This window comes from Cebus imitator, unplaced genomic scaffold (genome assembly GCF_001604975.1).
Source record: "Cebus imitator isolate Cc_AM_T3 unplaced genomic scaffold, Cebus_imitator-1.0 Scaffold76, whole genome shotgun sequence".
Taxonomy (NCBI): domain Eukaryota; kingdom Metazoa; phylum Chordata; class Mammalia; order Primates; family Cebidae; genus Cebus; species Cebus imitator.
This window is the reverse complement of record NW_016107391.1, coordinates 12626943-12646103: the sequence shown is the minus strand read 5'-3', so window position 1 is coordinate 12646103 and position 19161 is coordinate 12626943. Positions and strand designations below refer to the sequence as shown.

The following is a 19161-nucleotide window of genomic DNA, read 5'->3' as shown; positions in this document are numbered from 1 at the left end:
TTGCTAACTGAGAGAAAGGGTACTACACTGTATAATGCAAGAAGCTTAAGATTTGTGTCAGAAACAGTGATTTTAAGTCTTCAGGTAATGATCATTATAGTGATGATCATTGGTACTCAGTGGGATGCTGCTCAAAGGAATGCGGTGGGAAAGTCCAAACAGGGAGCTCTTGGCCCTGGATCAGTACTTCTTAATCTTGGAACTGCAGCCTCAACTGTTCTGTGTAAATTATGAGTAAACTTTCAGTAGCAATGGAATTCCTGTATATAAGATCTAAGTGGTATATGAAAAGGCCTAAAATATAGTCTTATGTTTTCATAAAGCTGGAGAACTTTATTATAACATACTTTACTGCCTTGAGGATAACATATTTTACTGTTTTGAAGGTTGCGGATTCTCATTTTTAGATTTTAATCTTGGCCTCTTTTACTATTGAGAGGATCTTAAATATCTATTTAGGTAGAACCAATTCCTATATTGAGTTTTATATGTAACCCAAACAAACCTGAGACAGTCATGTGCTACACTCAGAAATAAAACACAAGTCCCACATGCCTCCTCCTGTCCCAATAAGAGAAACTAATTTCATGTCTTAAACGCATATATACATAACACATAATAAAACTTTGTAATAATCTCTTTGATTTATTAATTTTCTCAAATCCCTTTCATCATTGCATAGAGGTTGCTCCTGCAACATTTTCTATTACTTTCTCCAAAATTTCAATAAAATGCTCAGAACTCAGCTTTCACAGACTATTTTCTTTCTTGTTCTTTTTCCTTCCTTCCCAGATTTTTTAGTTTCATTAAAAAAAAAAAAAAAAAAAAAAAAAGCTCTTCACATACCAGCTTTCATTCTATTAACAAATTACTTGGCTGAGGTGCTGAGCATGGGGGATTTAACATGTCCCTTAGAAGGCAAAAGAGAGGGAAGCCTATATATATCTCTGTCTTTTAATTTTGTCTGTCGTATGCTGTTATGCTGACACTGTCAATACATTTTTCTTTTATAACAGTCTGGAAGGCACAAAACTAACAGTGATTATGCCTAGCGGTAGAATTTTGGGATGGTGGCAGCGGGGTTAGGGCGAAGTCATATATTAACTGACAATTATTAGGTTGGGGCAAATGTAATTATGGTTTTTGCCATTTGGTGCCATCTGCACCAACCTAATATAAATAAATGCTAGATCAGTGAATACTGAATAGGAACACCAGGTGCTATGATGATATAGAGCAGGAATGAGACCTAACTTGGTACTTGCGATGCTTGCAAAGAAAAGGTATGTGAAGAATAAGTAGGAGTTTTCAAAGTTAATGTACTGGATGAGAGGGGACATGTTTCAGTAAGGGGAAATGACATATATACCCAGAGGCAAGAAAAATTATAGTATGTTGCAAGAATTTAGAAAAATTCAAAAGCGAAGAGTAGAATGCAATGGGACGGAAAATATGAAAGGCCTGGGATCACACAGGGCCTTTACATTTTGTTAAAGAGTTTGAATTTTGTTCAAAGAGTACCTAGAGAATGATTGGAGGATTTTAATCAGAGGATATTATTTTCATTTTAAATGAACACTATGGCCCCAAAGTGCAGATTGGAATGTGGTAGAGCAAAGTGGAAGCAAGAGAAAGGCTAAGGGAGCGTTGCAGTAGTACCACGGAAAGATGACAAGAGGACTGCAACACTTTAGTGCTACAAGCACTAGAGAGAGTGGATGAATCTAGGAGCTAAAGAAAAAAAATGAGAAGCATGGACACAGGAAGGAGAAAAATTCACACTGGGACCAGTCATGGGGTGGGCGATGAGGGGAGAGTATTAGGAGAGATAGCTAAAGCATGTGGGGCTTAAATCCTAGATGACAGATTGATAGATGCAGCAAACTACCATGGCATATGTATACCTGTGTAACAAACCTACACATTCTGCATATGTATCCCGGAAATTAAAGTTAAAAAAAAAAAGCCATGACTTGACTACTGGTTGGATGTGAGTGATAAGAAGATGCATGAGTCAAGGATGACTTCTTAGGCTACTGGTTTGAGCGTTTGGGTGGATGATAGTGACTCTCACTTACCTGTGGAATCCTGAGGAAGGTCCTTATTTCCTAAACATTTAGTCACTAATGGCTAAAAATGAAGCACTGAGAGTGTCACATATTCGGCTTAAGTCTTTCTGTAAACAGATATATTGAGATATAATTTACATACAAAACACTTCATCAAGTGTACAATTTGAATGATTTGTGAAAAATATATGCACTTGTATAAGGAGTGCCCTAATTGTGATAAAGAAGATTTTTATCACCTAAAATAGTTCCCTCATAGCTCTTTTCCCTCTTTGCCCCCAAGGCCTTCCCTAGCTCCTGGCACTGAACTGCTTTAATTACTTCAGTATTGTCTTTTCTCCACTTTCATATAAAGGGAAGCTTCTTTCATTTAGAATAATGCTTTTGTGATTTGTCCATTTTTGCTTGCATCAGTAGTTCATTTCTTTTTATGGCTGAGTTATATTCTGCAATCTACTATAATTTGTTTATCTATTCATCAGTTTATTGACATGTAGGTTGTTTTAAGTTTGGGGCCATTATAAATAAAGCTGACATAAAATTCACATGAAAGTCTTGTGTATATGTATATTAATTTGTATTGGGTAAATATTTACAAATTGTGTTAGCGAGTTGTTGGGTAAATATGTATTTAAGAATCATAAGAATCTGTCAAACTGTTTTCCAAAGTGTTTATACTACTTTGCATTCATATGAACAATCAATGAGAGTTTCAAGTGTTCTGCATTTTTGCAAACATTTTGTGATGTAGATAATTGTTATTCACACTAATGGGTGTCTAGCTGTTGTCTCCTTGTGGGTTCAATTTGCATTCAATGTGCATTGTTCTAGTTACTAATGATGTTGGCTATCTATAAACAAAAATACGAACCTAGATATTTATCTTATTTCATTTACCAAAATTAGGTCAAAATGGATGATAGCTGTAAATTTAGGAGTAAAAATTTTAGACTTAGAAAAAATAGTAGTAATAAAAATTTGATCTTGGCTTAGAAAGAACTTCTTAGAAAACCAAAAAGACACTCTATAAAGAACAAATTAATAAATTGGACTTCATCAAAATTAAAAACTTTTGCTCTTTAAGATGTCATTTAGTAAATAAAAAGCAAGCTACACATTAGGAGAAAATATTTACAAACTATATATCTGTCAAAGGATTTTATTGAGAATATCTACATACAGTCATGCAACACTTAGTGATGAAAAACTACTTTTGTTTTTTGGAGATAGAGTTTCACTCCTGTCCAGGCTGGAGTGCAATGGCACGATGTCAGCTCACTGCAACCTCTGCCTCCCAGGTTCAAGTGATTCTCCTCCTCAGCCTCCCGAGTAGCTGGGATTACAGGTGCCCACCACCATGCCCAGCTAATTTTATATAGTTTTAGTAGAGACAGGGTTTCACCATGTTGGCAAGGCTGGTCTCGAACTCCTGACCCCAGGTGATCCACTCATCTTGGCCTCTCAAAGTGCTCAAAGTGCTGGGATTACAGAGGAGAGCCACGGCACTTGGCTGAGGATACATTTTGAGAAATGCATCATTAGGTAATTTCATTGCTGTTTAAATATCATAGAGTGTTCTTACACAGACCTAAGTAACGTAGGCTACAACACACTTAGGCTGTATGGTATAGCCTATATCTCCTATGCTATAAACCTGGACAGCATGTACTGCACTAAACACTGTAGGCAATTGTAAAATAATCCTAAGTATTTGTGTATCTAAACATACCTACACGGAAAGGTGAAGTAAAAATATGATATTATAATATTATGGGACCACTGTCATATATATGCTCTGTTGTTGACTAAAATGTCCTTATATGAGGTGCACAACTTTATGTGTCTTTTTGTTTGCATAGGTTTTGATAAGAAAGTTTGCTGTCATTCTTAGCTTTGTTTCTCTAGATAATGTGTCTTTTTTTCTCTGGTTGCTTTAAGATGTTCTATTTCTTTTCTGCTTTTAGCAATTTGTTTAAGATATGACTTTCATAGATTTATTGTGTTATGTTTGCATAGATACATTAAAGTCTTCATCAAATTTGGAAATTTTGCAGCCATTATTTTTTCAAATGGTTTCTTTTCCCACTTCCACTTCTCCTCTTCTTCTAAAACTCCAGTTACTCATATACTAGATATCTTGTTATTATCTCACAATTCACCAACACTCCAGTCAATTTATCTTATCTTTTTCTCTCTGTGCTTCACTTTGTATAATTTCTTTTGCCATGTCTTCAATTTCACTGATCCTTTTTTTGGCAGTATCTACTTGGCTGTGAATACCACTCAGTATGTTTTTCATTTAAAATATAGTATTTTCCATCTCTATAATTTCAAATTGGGTCTTTTTATGTCTATTTTGATCTAGTTCATGCTTTTCTCTATCTTCATATACATTTACAGCATATTGGCAATAGTTGTTTAATGTTTTTGTTGGGTCATTTTAATACTTCTGATATTTTATTACTTTTGCCATGTCTGTATCTGTTTTTACTAAGTTTTTACTAAGAGACTTTTCTTTTTGTTATGGGTCATTTTTTTTATGCCTGGAATTTATAATTGGATGCCAGAGAATGAAAACTTTACATTGTTGTTGTTTTAAAATATTATTATTCCTAGCCAAGTGTGGTGTCACATGACTGTACCCTAGCACTTTGGAAGGCTAAGGCAGGTGGACTGCTTGAGCCCAGAAGTTTGAGACTGACCTGGGCAATGTAGTGAAACCCCGTGTCTACTAAAAATACAAAAATTAAGTGGGCATGGTGGTATATGCCTGTAGTCTCAGCTACTCAGGAGGCTGAGGTAAGGGGATTGCTTAAGCCCAGGAGGTCAAGATTGCAGTGAGCCATGATTGTGATACTGGACTCTAGCCTGGGTAGCAGAGTGAGACCCTGTCTAAATGAAAAAGTATATAAAATTATTATTATTCATTTAAATAAACTTTTTTCTAGTAGAAAATTAAATTACTAGTAAGCAGATGAACCATTTTGCAACTGTCTTTTAAGCCTTGCTGAGATAGTCCCAAATGAAACCTTACTTATAAGACTAATTTAATTTTATTCCTAAGCAGATGCTTTTCTAAGAACATTATCTAATACTGCTTGTATTATGACAACCTTCCATTTTAGCCAGTAGGAACTCATCACACTTGGAGTATTGTTTGGCTTCTAATGTTTTATGTCTCTCCCTCCTGCCACTCACCCTATGCTGTGGTGGTATCTTCACATGCATGCAGAAATCAGAACACAGAAAATTAATTCAGAGTTTTTTCACCCAACATCCAGAATTCTCCCTTTCTCTCTCTGTCATAGCCAATACTAGAGACATCTCAATTGGTTCAATTTACACAATTCTGACCAAAAAAGATAAAATTGATCAAGCTTTCCACCTGATGGCTGCCAAAACCATTGCACCCAGCTCAACTACAAACAAGAGCAGAGCTTTCAATGGAAATTTTAAATCAGTGATATCAAAACACTGAAGCACCTCTTTGATGAATTGTAAAAGGAAATGGAATGTGGCTTCCACAGTACAATCCTGAAGGCAAAGCACAATCAAAGCAATGGCTACCAAGGGAGGGAAGTAGTCCATTCAAAGCAGAAGCAGACCAGTTAAGAGCAAAGGTCATGGCAACAGCTTTTGAGATGCTCAGGCAATTTTGCTTGTTGACTTTCTGGAGGGTCAAAGAATAATAACATCTTCTTATCATAAGGGTACTTTGAGAAAGCTAACCAAATCTTTAGCAGAAAATCTCTGGGAAAGCTTCACCAGAGTCCTCCTCCACCATGACAATGCTCCTGCTCAATCCTCTCATCAAACGGGTCGATTTTGTGAGAGTTTTGATGGCAAATGATTAGGCATCCAAATTGTAGTCTTGATTTGGCTCCTTCTGACTTTGTTTCCTAATCTTAATTTTTAAAAGGCATTCATTTTTCTTCAGTTAATAATGTAAAAAAGACTGCATTGACATGCCTAAATACCCCAGAACATTCAGTTCTTTAGGGATGGAGTAAGAGGCTAGTATCATGGCTTACAAAAGTGTCTTGCACTTGATGGAGCTTATGTTGAGAAATAAAGTTTCTATTTTTTAATTTTTACCTTTTACTTCCATTTTTTACATACTTTTTGAAGTACCCTTGTAATTTATGGCTGGGGACAGACAACGATGGTTTTCAAAATATGTCCACAAATTCTTTGTTATTTCTCTGTTTAAATGTGGGTTGGACTTTGTGACTTGTTTTTATGGTGAGAACATGATAGAAGTGGTGGCATGTCAGTTTCAAGTTTAGGTTTAAAAAGACCATGGCTTTTATCTTGTGTGGTCTCTCTACCAGATCACTTGTTCTGAGGGAATGCATGTAATGAGCAGCCCTATGGGAAAACCTGTGTAGCAAGTTGCAGAGCTTCCTGCCAACAGCCATGTGAGTTTGAAAGCAGAGCCTCTTCTTCTAGTTAAGTCTGCTGAAACTATAGCTCTGGCCAAAAGTTTGACCGCAAACTTGTAAGAGAGCCTGAATCAGAAATACCTGGGCTTATCTGGTCTTGGATTCCTGACTCTCGCAAAGTATGTGAGATGATAAGTGTTTGTTGTTTTAAATTGCTAAGGTTATTATGTAGCAACAGATAATTGATTCACGCTCTGTATAGTTCCCTCCTTTCTGGTACTCTGCCCTCTAAATTCTAGTGTCTTTCTCTGCCTCCTCAACTCAGCTTGTCTTCTGGGCTTTGTTTGGCTTTCTACTCTGTGCTAAGGCCTGAAACTGCCTCCAGGTAGTAAGCTGGGGAAATTGTAGCGATCATTTCATTTACTTCTCTTCTCTCATAAGTCACAACCCTAGCCTGCCTATTGTCTGATGTCTAAAAACCGTTATTTTATATACCTTGCCTGTCTTCTAATTCCTTAAAGTGAGAGTTAAGTATGGTTCCTATATTCCATTACAGCCAGAAGTAGCATAAGACTTGATGTCAGTTTAGACGTGAGTTCTACTGGGAGTTGGTGTCTTCATGGAACTCAGTGAAAGGACTCTGTATTTTCTCAGGATGGTAAGAATAGGGTGGGGTGGATTTAAGATTAGCTTAGGTTAATTTTAACCTAGGGTAAAATTAGGTTGTGAGAGGCTTGGTGCTAATGAGTGAAGAGAATGAGAGGGAGTTGACAGCATCAAGGCCAACTTGCTATATGGAGAAGCCTAGGTTCTAAAAGGCAATATGTGAGCACCAAAACTGTTGATTCCACTACTCTGATGCTTTGTCATTTAACTCTTCCCCTTCTGTCCTTATTCTGAGAACACAAAAGCAGTGCTCTGTTGGTGCTAGCTAGCATCTGGTGACATATGTAGTGATCTGTCTTACCAACATATTTTTCCCAGCTGCTCTTTTCTTTCTTCTAAGGCTGGTAATGCACACACATGCCTCAGTACTGCCTTTTCTTCTCTAATTCACCAGACACAGTTTACTCAATTTCAAATTAGGCTAGCTCATTCTTTTATATACACAAGTACTCAAATTCACTTTAAGTGATGCTCTTACTTGCACATCTAAGTCTCTCCTAGAGCACAAAAATTCCCCACACAATTCTCTCTTAAGCTTGTTCATTCTGTAAGCCAGATAAATCATGTTGATAGTGGCTAATCACCAGCAGAGCTAGTGTTGCAACTCCTGATCAAGGAATTAGAATTGGAACAAGATACCATAAATAAATCAGTTTCTATCACTTTCTAAAGCATCATGGAGAATTTTCTGGTAATTTCTGAACCTATTCAGTGTAAATCCTTGAATTAGTCAGGGTGATGTAATTAAAGATATATAAAAGGAATCACTTCTACCTTTCAGAAACACTGATAGTCTAGTAGGAGAAATAAGTACATAAGTCATTAAAACCCAAATGACTTACAAATGCCTCTAAACATATGTAAATAAATTATAACAGTATTTCAAAAGGGAACAAAGAGAAGAGTTTTCTGGGAATTAGACAAATCTTTCCACAACAATTAATATTAACCTTTACCATAAGGGATTGTTAGAGATTATATATTAGTAGTAAAAAAAGTTAGGCAGCAATGCAAACTTACACTGGTAACCTGTGGTTCTGGGTATATTTAACTTAGTTATACAACTCATTTATTTGAAAAAATATGAATGTACTCTAATATATACAATTTAATATGCATTCTTCCTTCAGTTCTGCTTTTTGTTGTTGCAAAATTATGTTTGAGAAATGTGTTAAGACTCATCTCCTAGTGGAGGTGTTTCATCGAAATTAGCTTTCAATCTTAATAGCTTGCTATACTTAAAAAGTAACTGCCTCTGATTTTTTTGCCTAGCTTTAAATCTGTATAATCAAGTCTCATGAAAGGAAGCATTTAGGTTTCTAAGCAACCCAGATAATTCTTGAGCATCTGGAAACCCACACCTTAGTTACTCCAGCATTAGGGGTTTTATAAGATAGGGGTTGGAGGCAGATCACTCTTGACAAACTCACCTAGAGTGTTTTTGCCTTTGTTTCTAAACTCTGGACAACTCAAAGAAAGTATTCTAGGACCCAGCTAATTCAAACAATGGCTTTGCTTTGAAATCAGATCGTCTGCTTCCCTTAAAGGCACAGTAGTCACCTTTGACACAAGGAACAGAAGGTAAAACAACAAAGGATGTGGGGAACTAACCTCAGTGCTGGAATTTTTTTAAAAAAACTGATTTGCATTACTTCTCATTTCTAAGTATCTGGCCTAGTCCAGAGGATGCAAATGGCAGTTCAGATCAATCATCCTTAAATCTGATGTGAACGCTTTGATGTGGCTGGGGGAGACTTTTGGAAAGGGAAGTAAGTACCATGAAGAGAGCTGCAACAAAGAAAGAAATATGTTTGGGGTTGAATTGCCCCCAAAGAGGGCAGGAACAGCAAAAACGTATTTTTTATTTACACGTAAAAAGTACAGAAGGCAAAATAATCTCACCTGATCTGAGATCTTTAGACTATAATGTTTAATGTTGATTCCCTTATTCTTACTCCTGTTAGTACTGTGTGTGTGTGTGTGAGTGAGATGGGGTGGGGGAAGGAAAGAAACTGATAGTACTGATGAATGGGGAGCTAGAGATAAGGAAGGAAAAGAGGCTCTAAAACGTAAGGGTGGCTACTGTCCTGGGAACCTTTAAAGCACATTCCATGACGAATTACATTATCTCCGCGCTTAGAAAATTCCGACAGACAAAGATGGAAGACAAATCAAAAGCCTTTGGTAAATGAGGCTTCAGCTTTGTGCTCAAGTCTGCGCTAATTTTTGCTTTGTGTGATGTGCGAATGTGACAAAAAGAGGAGCTGGAGTGAAGAGTGGGATGGGAAGGGGGAGGTACTTCTACCTGCACACACCTCAGCAGACTGGTGAGGGGCAGGGGAGGTATGCAAATCAGGCCTTCCCGAGTGGCCAATCAATAGTCAGGTGAGGGATTTTGGGTCCCCCACCCCATTTCAACCGGCATTTGAGCACGTGCATGGTGTTCTGGGACCTTTGTCCCGCAAAGTCAGGTTTGGCGGGCACCCCTTGGTCCCTGTTTCTGGTCAGATGTGCTTGATTCTTTTCTGCTCTACACCCCACGTCGCTAGTCCCGTATTCCCATCACCCTACTCATTCCCTCCTGCGCCGCTGAGGGTGAGAGACTTCAGCGTTGCATCCCAAGAAGCTTGAGAAGTGTGCGGAGCTTGGCACACCAAGTTGCTGAGACTGTGACACCAGCCTCCGCCCGTTCCGCGCGGGTGCAGGCAGCGAGCCTCGGCTCGGACACCACAGCTCTCCTGTCCGCGCTGGGCAGTCCTCCGCCTGTCCAGAGGCAGCACTCCCGGATCTCGGCTGGCTGTGGGTCTGTCTCCTGGGGCTCCGGCACTAGCCCGCTCGGCCTCGGAAACTCCTGCAGCGTCCAGAACACAGAAAATAGACTCACCACCTAATTCGCCAGGGAGCTCGAGCGCTGCGGGGCCGCGAGGCTGTCTCCCCGCTCCTCCCCCCACCCGACCCCACCCCACCCCCGGCAGTGCTTCAGAGGCCTCCTGGAGTCACACAGTCTACCCCCGAACACCCCCTCCCCTAGCAGACAAAGGGCCTGGGCAAATTCACTGCCTGGCCTCCTCGCGCTCCGGGGAGGCCGCTGCGCCCGGAGTGGATCGCGCGCTGGAGGCGTGCGCCGGGCAAGAAGCCGCGGCCACGGAGCGCAGTATGAGGAAGAACCGCGAGATGCGCCTGACTCACATCTGCTGCTGTTGCCTCCTTTACCAGCTGGGGTTCCTGTTGAATGGGATCGTTTCAGGTAACTTCTTCCATGACTTTCTCACTTCTTTTCCAGCCATCCCAGCGGAGACTGTGAACGTACGGGTAGGCAGGGCTGGTGCAACCGGTGCACTGAGAGCAGGGCTCGGTGGGTAGCAATAAAAATGAGCTTGAGGTGCGGGTTAAGGGGTCAAGTTCGGAAAAGAAGCGCACTTCTGCCAGCCTCGTTTTAGCTGTATGTGGAATAGTTTCCTTCTAATTAGAGCGGTAATATTGCAAAGGTACGTTTACAGTACCTAGAGGAAATCATTTAATCCTGCTGGAGTCTTTGCACCGGTTTTCTTTTCAACAATGAAGTGCAGTCAGCAAACTTTGAGTCCTCTCTCCCCTGCCCCCAATATAATCGTACTTTTACTCTGAAAATGCTGGTGTCTGTAATCTGATCGCAAGGCTTCGGGGGGTTGCAAAGAGTTTCGGGGTATAGACGGGTGGTCTTCATCATATTCAATGCAGGCGCCCTGTATCTATGAATTGTGAGCTTGGAAATGTTTGTGCTACTGGAACTGCAGCACTTTAAGCCCCGCACTTCTGTCTGCCCCGCCCGCAGAGCTGCAGTTCGCCCCCGACCGCGAGGAGTGGGAAGTCGTGTTTCCTGCGCTCTGGCGCCGGGAGCCTGTGGACGCGGCTGGCGGCAGCGGGGGCAGCGCGGACTCGGGCTGGGTGCGCAGCGTTGGGGGCAGTGGTGGCGTCAGGGCGCAGGCTGCCGGCAGCTCGCGCGAAGTGCGCTCTGTGGCTCCGGTGCCTCTGGAGGAGCCCACCGAGGGCCGGTCAGAGTCCCGGCTCCGGCCCCTGCAGCTGTCGGAGGGAGAGGAGGACGAGGAGCTAGAGTCTCAGGAGCTGCCGCGGGGATCCAGTGCGGCTGCCGTCTTGTCCCCGGGCGCCCCGGCCTCGTGGCAGCCGCCGCCTCCTCCGCAGCCGCCCCCGTCCCCGCCCCCGGCCCAGCTTGCAGACCCGGATGGCGATGAAGTGTTGCTGCGGATTCCGGCCTTCTCTCGGGATCTGTACCTGCTGCTCCGGAGAGACGGCCGCTTCCTGGCTCCGCGCTTCGCAGTGGAAGAGCGGCCAAATCCCGGTCCCGGCCCCACGGGGGCAGCATCCGCCCCGCACCCTCCCGCGCAGGACGACGCAGGCTGCTTTTACACCGGAGCTGTGCTGCGGCATCCCGGCTCGCTGGCCTCTTTCAGCACCTGTGGAGGTGGCCTGGTAAGCCCTTCTTTCCCTAGCTCTCCACTTTCCCCTGCTGCTCCTCTTCTTGCCCCATAGATCTGGTTGATTGGCATGCACCTTCTCCCCTTTCAGCCTGCTCCTTTTGAGCTTCGCCCTAGACTGCACCCTCAGGGGTCTGTATCATTTATTTGTCTTCCATGGAACATCTCCAGAGCAGTTATGTGAATCGGAAGTCTAATTGGATGGATAAATGTCCTTCTCCTTTCAGATGGTTATGTGTCTTTCGAAACTACGTGAAACTCTGCCTTTCTGTAACTTCTGCCCAATGATTCAATTTCTTTCTGTTCTCTAAGGTTTTCTAAACTAAGCCCACCACGTGATGTCTTTTAGGAACTCGAAAGACAACAAGTGGGCTCACTGATGTATCTCCTCCGTGTTTGCCCCTCACTGTCAGTTCCTCATCTGTTATCTTAGAGCTTTTTCATGTCCTACTTCAAAGTTGCAAGAATAATTCTATAGGGAATTAATCTGACAGTTGTATAGAATTTAAACATATCAACAGCCATCCTGGACACCTGTTCACAGTTCCAGTGAAAGACAGGAGTTGGGAGGGACTCATCGGAGAGACTGGAGCTGTTGAGTAAGGGGTGACATTAGAATCCAATCCCTGTTCAAAGGGTTATGGTTCTGTGATTTACATTTCATTTGACAGTAGTTCCTTTTCTTTTTTCCACTCTGTGGAGGAAAGGAGCAAGGTGGAGAGCCTTGTTAAAAGGCCTGTTGGAATGGAAAGTTAAAGTCATTCGCTCTGTCAATGAAGATCATCATTTGATTTTTCTCCCTCTGTCAAGATTCGGGTTTGGACAAGCGTCTATAAGTTAGCCTTAATGTGTATGTGTGTGTGTGTTTGTGTGTGTGTGTGGGGGGTCAAATACGCATACATAAAATTTACTATTTTAACCATTTTTAGGTGTACAGGTGTGTAACATTAAGTACATTCACGTTGTTCTGCAACACCACTATGACCTTTACTATTAATGGGTTTAAGACAAAACTCATAAAATATAAAAAATGTCCTTGTGATTTGTGGCTTCATTTTGTTGTTTATAACGAGCCATTGGGGAAATCCACAAGAACTTACATGGAAGCAACCTGCTGATTTGGAGTAAATCCAACAGCAGTGGATAGCAAAACGTATCAGCAAAATCAAAGCCAACCAAAACTACGCCCCGCCACACAAGATCCCATAGTCAAATGATGTAAATTGTTGGACAGGGGTCATAATGATGAATGTTCAAATATGGGCATTTTTAGACATAAGTGAAAAAAAATGGCATGGAAAAATTACATGAAAAGCTTTTATAAAAAGGTTATCTGTGGAAGTGATATTTGAACATTTCACTGGGGAAAACATTTTGTGGAGATTTCATTGTCCACTAGGTTTTGGCTGGAGATGAAATAATCACATATAGAAAGTTCCTGGTGTGGTAGGAGCAATGGAGAATAAAGCATTTCACTGTGTTGAAATGTGCACTTTTGGTCAGATTTTCCAAATGACCTATTCCTTCTCTCCATACTTAAGGAAGCAAAGTTAGAATTATAAGTAGGTTTTTCATAGACTGAATAGGAGTTTGACATACCTCCCTGTTTATCATGTTGGACATTTACTCACTTTTCCTATTAGCCACATATGTATATGTTCTGAACTGGGAAGTCTTTGTTATTGAGGAAAACTGCCATTGCCAGCAATACAGTTTTAGGAGTTAGATTTTCAGTAAAAAAGTTAAGCAAATAGCCAAGAAGGGTGGGTTTGTTACTCTAGACTCTAACACGCCAGCCCTTTTCCCTTATGAGCTGGTGGAGAGAGTTGTTATCTGTACTTTGGAAGAGGTCTGTTCCCTGATGATTGACAAGCTCCTTATCATTTTAGGCTTCATTTTCCATAAGTAAAATGAGAGAATTAGATGATTTAATTTAAAAAGTGGATGAAGGGATTAAAATTCTGTTGGATATTTAGTGTATTATAGGTCTTGTGTTAGAGGCTAGAATGTTCTGCCTTTTAGGAGCTCACAAATTAAGAGAAATATGTCATGTATAGGTGGAAATGACACAAGTAGTCACAAGACAGTGACAAACCAGCACGATGAATCAAATGTTATGCTAAGGTAAAAATCCCTTGGGAGAGGTGGGGAATGCTTCCCAAAGCAGAAGTTTAACTGTATTTTAAATCATGGAGAGAGTTTTGCCAGGCAAAAAAGAAAGCTGGAGTGTTGTAGGTAGAGAGGACACTGAATAGAGGTGTGAAAATGTAGGACCTGTCAAGGGACTAAAAAAAAAGAGTATCTCCTATGACTAGGCCAGAAGATGCAATAGAGAGAAATGATCTTAAATAATCTAGAGATCAGACTTCAAAAGCCTTATCTGGTAGAATATGGGCTTCTTCTAACTGTGAATATTCATAGAACTACATTCCTGTTCTTTATATCTCTAGAATTCTGTGATCCTGTAATTCTAATGTGAGGAATCATGATACATTTATACAGAGAGGGTGAATCATTTATAAATGCAACTGCCATTAGTTTGCAGTAATTATTGTCTTCTAAGGGAAAGCTTTCTTATTGTTAGTTGCAGAGAAGAGGGTAGATCATTAACTGCACCTTCCCTTCCCCTCTCTTGGTAGTAAGTTTTGCCTACTGGTACCTGAGCTTTTCAACATCTTTGGATTATAACATATTTAAAAGGATCCAAAAGTCTCTACCAAAGAAACTAGATCGTCAGCTATCCAGTAAGTGAACATTTGTGAGATTGACCAATTTACTCTCCAGGTAATACTCTTACTTTTGTTATTAAAGGAAAAGTGCCAAAATGGAGATTTTGGATAGAGGGGCAAGGGCTGCCTCTTCAAAGTTTTTAATGTTTCTAGATATCATATCTGGATCTCTTGCTATATAAAATCTACAAATTATACTTACATATCTAGCAATTGATCTAGGAAGTGCTATTATTTCTCTTTGTACTGATTAGTGTAGAATTGAATAACAATCTTATTTGAGCCATATATTAGATCTCATAAGCATGTAAATATACTACTACTAATCAATTAAACATGTATTAAACAACTCATGACTAGCGCATTTTGCAGATATAGAGAATACAAAAAGATGAAGCAGTCTTAATATATTTCATGGGGCTCTCAACCTAGCTTACCAGTTACTGATGTAAACAGGGAAATACAGTAGGTTGAGATATGTGAAAATATAGATATACCATGAGTGCTCTGATGGTACTGTTTTGTTCATCTCTTTTTAGTTTCGACGCATTATAAGATACCTACATTTTAGTAGGCACTCAGTAAAAAATCACTGAACAACATCTGAAGTACTTTATGATATTTTAAAATCATCTTTAAAATTTAAAACACACAAAAGCAACAAATTAAATTCCATGAAACTGTGCCACAATTATCTTTGCTCAAAGTTAACACAATGCTTTTTTACTAAAAACATGCTTGTAAGCACTAGGCCAAAATAAACTCGATTAGTATATACCTGGCCTGTGTTTTTTTAAATGGACTATTGACATGGCAGACTACTTATTTTTTCCAGATGATGAGGTGTGGATACTAAAACAAATGCCACCTTTTCCTACTTAAATTAAGAGTTTACTAAAACTAATGCCGCCTTTTCTTAAGAGTTTTACACAGTGGTTTTTTGGATTAGCTTTTGATACAGAATTTGGAGCCTTCTCAAAATTCAATTATTTTTTCTCTTATTTGCATTATAGTATTCTATGCTGTAGAAAGTTTTGAACAATTAAATATTTTTGTGACTACCCTTTAGATGAGGCACTATATCAGTTAGCAGCGTGAAAGCTGGTGTCAAGGCAGGAATGAGTAAGGGGACATAAACACATAACAAGGAGAACAAGTGGAATCAATCAACATCCACATGAAAAAATTAAGACTACAGACTGACCACATATATCTACTTTCTTCTTTCAAGCAAAATCTTAGGAATGATAGAAAAGATATTCTAAATAAATAGAAAGCAGTATTAGAAGAGAATGTCATCAGGACTTCAGATATTTCGAATATCTCCTGAAAGATTGAAACAGTTTGGCTTGGACTGAGGGAAACGTGTAGTCATTAGAAAACATCTGTGAATGGCAGGAGCCATGCCAGAAGTGCTGCTGTACATGCAGGGAAAGGCAATGCAGTGAGCAGAAAGGTACCCTAGAACAAGAGCAGGATTTGTTTTGTCTGTCATCCCATTCTGCCAAGCACTAGAAGCCACATGTGTGTCACTAACACAGGAACAGAGAACAGAGGCAGAGCTTACCCAGGCATGTGGGTGACACCCAGGAAATAGTCTCTACTCTCAAAAGCTGAGCTGTTGGCTTCCAGCACCCAGTCAAATGTCCCATCCGTCCCTAACTCAAGAAGAGCTGAGTAAACTGAACTTGGCACAACAGATAGGTGAGCAGAGAAACCAAGAAAATATGAGCTGACACCCAAGAATATTCCATTTTGAAGAAAACCTTGTAAAAAAGTATGTCAAACTCTTGTTAATATTCAAAAACGAATATTAATACATGAAGCAAAAAAAATAATAAATAGAATAACAGAAATCTAATGCTCAGAGGAATAAAAGCAGGTATATATGAATGAAAAAATACATTTAAAAAATAAGAACAAACTGCTATGCTTAAAAAAATAGATAAAAATGGAACTGAAATTATATTTTACTTAGAATAATAACTCAATAGATGAACTGATAGGTAAATTTGTGACATGGAAGATCAAGCCCAGAAACTATCCCAGAGCATAATACAGAGCAAAAATGAATATTAAAAACAAACAAACAAACAAAGCAAAACAGTTGTGAGACATGAATCATAGGTCTAGATCAAACATTAATAGGAATACATTTTTAAAAATCACTATAAATATTGAATTTAAAAAATACATGCCGTTATACTTTACCTATCAGTTACACTTTGGATGTGAGGCCAGATATTACTTCTTTGAGGGTGGAGGGGAGATGTGATAAATGGTGTTCTGGACAATGCTCGCTCAGTATGTATCACAAACGATTTTCAATCAGGTTTTCATATTCTGAACTAAAAATAAGAAAAATGCAAAGCAGTTTATGTGTAAAATTTAAAAAATTTTTATTCTTTATGGTTGTTTCATTTCAAAATTATAGCAAAATTTTTAAATAACTGTCTTGTTTTTCCAAGACATATTTTGCACTCAGATTTCACTGGATTTCATATTTAATATTTAAATATCGATTAAATTATACAATTATAAAATGTACCTACCTGTATTCAGACAAATATGGCTGACTGTTGGTAAATACACAGGCTGACTGGTGGAAATAGCTGTGTGCTGTAAGACAAAGGAAGTGTCTGCTAGCTATGAGCATTCAGCATGCTGTATGCCTCAGTGACGTATTTTCTAGATGGTGTGTGTATACTAGTTGAATTGGTTGATATAACCAAGATTACTTAGGGAGAAGTTAAAGAGACCAGTGATTCTAATTGAAATGGTTAACATAGCCAAGGTTCGTTAGGTAGAGGTTAGGAGACTCTTTTTTTCCGCATCAGAAACAAATTTATCAGAGATAAGACACAAACCTTCAGATTAAAAGACCAATCATGAAACTCAGCATGGTATAAGAAGGACCCACATCTAGATACACAGTGATGGAATATTAGAAAATCAAAGAGAAAGAAATTCTTCACATTTAATAGAGGAGAGATGATGTACAGTGGGATGCGTGTCAGATTGACTTTGGAGAATTGAATGAGTGATAGTAGATGCCAGAGGATCAGGTAACTTAAGAATTCTGAGAAAGAGTCATTTTAAATCCTGGATTATATGCTCAGAAAAAATATCATTCAAATCTAAGGCTAAAGGAAATCATTTTCAAAATTATAAGGATTCAGACATTACCACATAGAATCTTCAAAAAGGTATGTAATGAAAAATCTTCCTCAAATACCTGTTTCCTCGTTAGTACTTAGTTTTCCTTCTAGAGGTAACCAGGATTATCTGCTTATAGTGTTTGATCTGGAGGTAGTTTATGCATAAACAAATATATATGCATGTATACAGTTATAGCTTTTTTAAAACCCATACTGTTTACACACACACACAAGTGGTATTATCACATTTGAGTGTATAAAGAGATTTCCCTTTTCTTTAGTTCTGTTATATCTGATTGCAACTATCTGTTGTAATCTACCTAATCAGTTTGATGTTCCTGGATATTTGATTGAATACAATATTTCCCTATTAAGAACAATGCTAAATATATAGGATTCTGAGGAAATGCTGTTTTGCCTGTAATGTATATCTGTGTTAAAGAGCATATGTATTGGTAATTTGGAGAGATATTGCTTAATTACACCCCATATAGATGGTGCCACTTTACAATCTCAGACCAGTAAAGCAGAAGAGTTTCTCTTTCCCATGTCCTGTTACCAGTATGGATGTTATTATTAAAAAATTTCACCTTTTTGAAATATAATAGGTAAAAGATTTTATCTTAATATAGTTTTAATTTACATTTTTTGTTGTTATGGTAAAGTTGAATGTCTTCATATTTTTTATACTCGTTTCCTTTCCTGTAGACTTTCCATTCATATCTTTAACCTTTTTATTTATTTATTTATTTTCTCTCTCTCTCCCCCACCCCACAATGTGAGTCACACTCTGTTGTCCAGGCTGGAGTGCAATGGTGCCATCCTGGCTCTCTGCAGCCTCTGCCTTATGGGTTCAAGCCATTCTCCTGCCTCAGCTTCCCAAGTAACTGGAATTACAGGCACCTGCCATGACACCCGGTTGATTTTTGTATTTTTAGTAGAGATGAGGTTTTGCCATGTTGGCCAGGCTGGCCCCAAAATCCTGACCACAGGTGATCCTCCTGCCTCAGCCTCCCAAAGTGCTGGGGTTACAGGTGTGAGCCACCATGCCTGGCCATCTTTTACTTATTTTCCTATTACATAGTTTTATTTCTAATTCCAAATTATTTTAAAAAGAGAACTGTTAATAATAATATAACCTGAGTATAGGAAACTTAGAAAATATACAAAATAAATCATCTGTAATTTTACCGTCCAGTGATTAAACAATCAACTTTTTAGTCTTTACGCTGAAAAGGACATAAAAATTTAAAATAAACCTCAATTTTTGGAAGATTTATTGGTAAGCTAGGAAAAGCAAGTTTTCTCAGACATCTTTTTTGGTTCATAAGATTGACACAAATTATGCAGATTGAGACTATCCAGTGGACATAACTGGGGAAGATTTAGTCTTACATATTGTAGGAGAGTAAATTGGTAGAGTCAATATATGCTTTCGTGTAGTATCTATTAAAACATTAAATATACTTACCCTTTTCAGCAATTCTGCCTATAGTTGTCAATTTTAGAGAAATATCTATATATATGCAAAAGATTTATGTATAAGCCTATTCATCACAGAATTTAGAACTCTCTATTCAGCAGTAATGGACCAGTTATATCTATATATTATGTTGAAGTCCCAGAGAATGAAAATATAGAAGAAATAGTTTTTTGCTTTAAGGCGTTTACAGTTTTGAAGG

At 39.0% G+C, this 19161-nt stretch overlaps 1 protein-coding gene across 3 annotated transcripts in view; it reads left to right on the top strand.

The window, feature by feature from the left end:
• The first annotated feature begins 9935 nt into the window (after positions 1 to 9935).
• ADAMTS19 (ADAM metallopeptidase with thrombospondin type 1 motif 19) overlaps positions 9936 to 19161 on the top strand; it is a 248812-nt gene continuing 239586 nt past the window's right edge. For 2 of the 3 annotated variants that reach the window (XM_037739941.1, XM_037739942.1), the window contains exons 1-2: positions 9936 to 10364; positions 10932 to 11587. In XM_037739941.1, coding sequence (XP_037595869.1) covers positions 10274 to 10364; positions 10932 to 11587 — 747 coding nt within the window. In that variant the 5' untranslated portion in view covers positions 9936 to 10273. The remainder of the gene's footprint in view (positions 10365 to 10931; positions 11588 to 19161) is intronic. The other variant, XM_017532489.2, reaches the window with a different exon arrangement.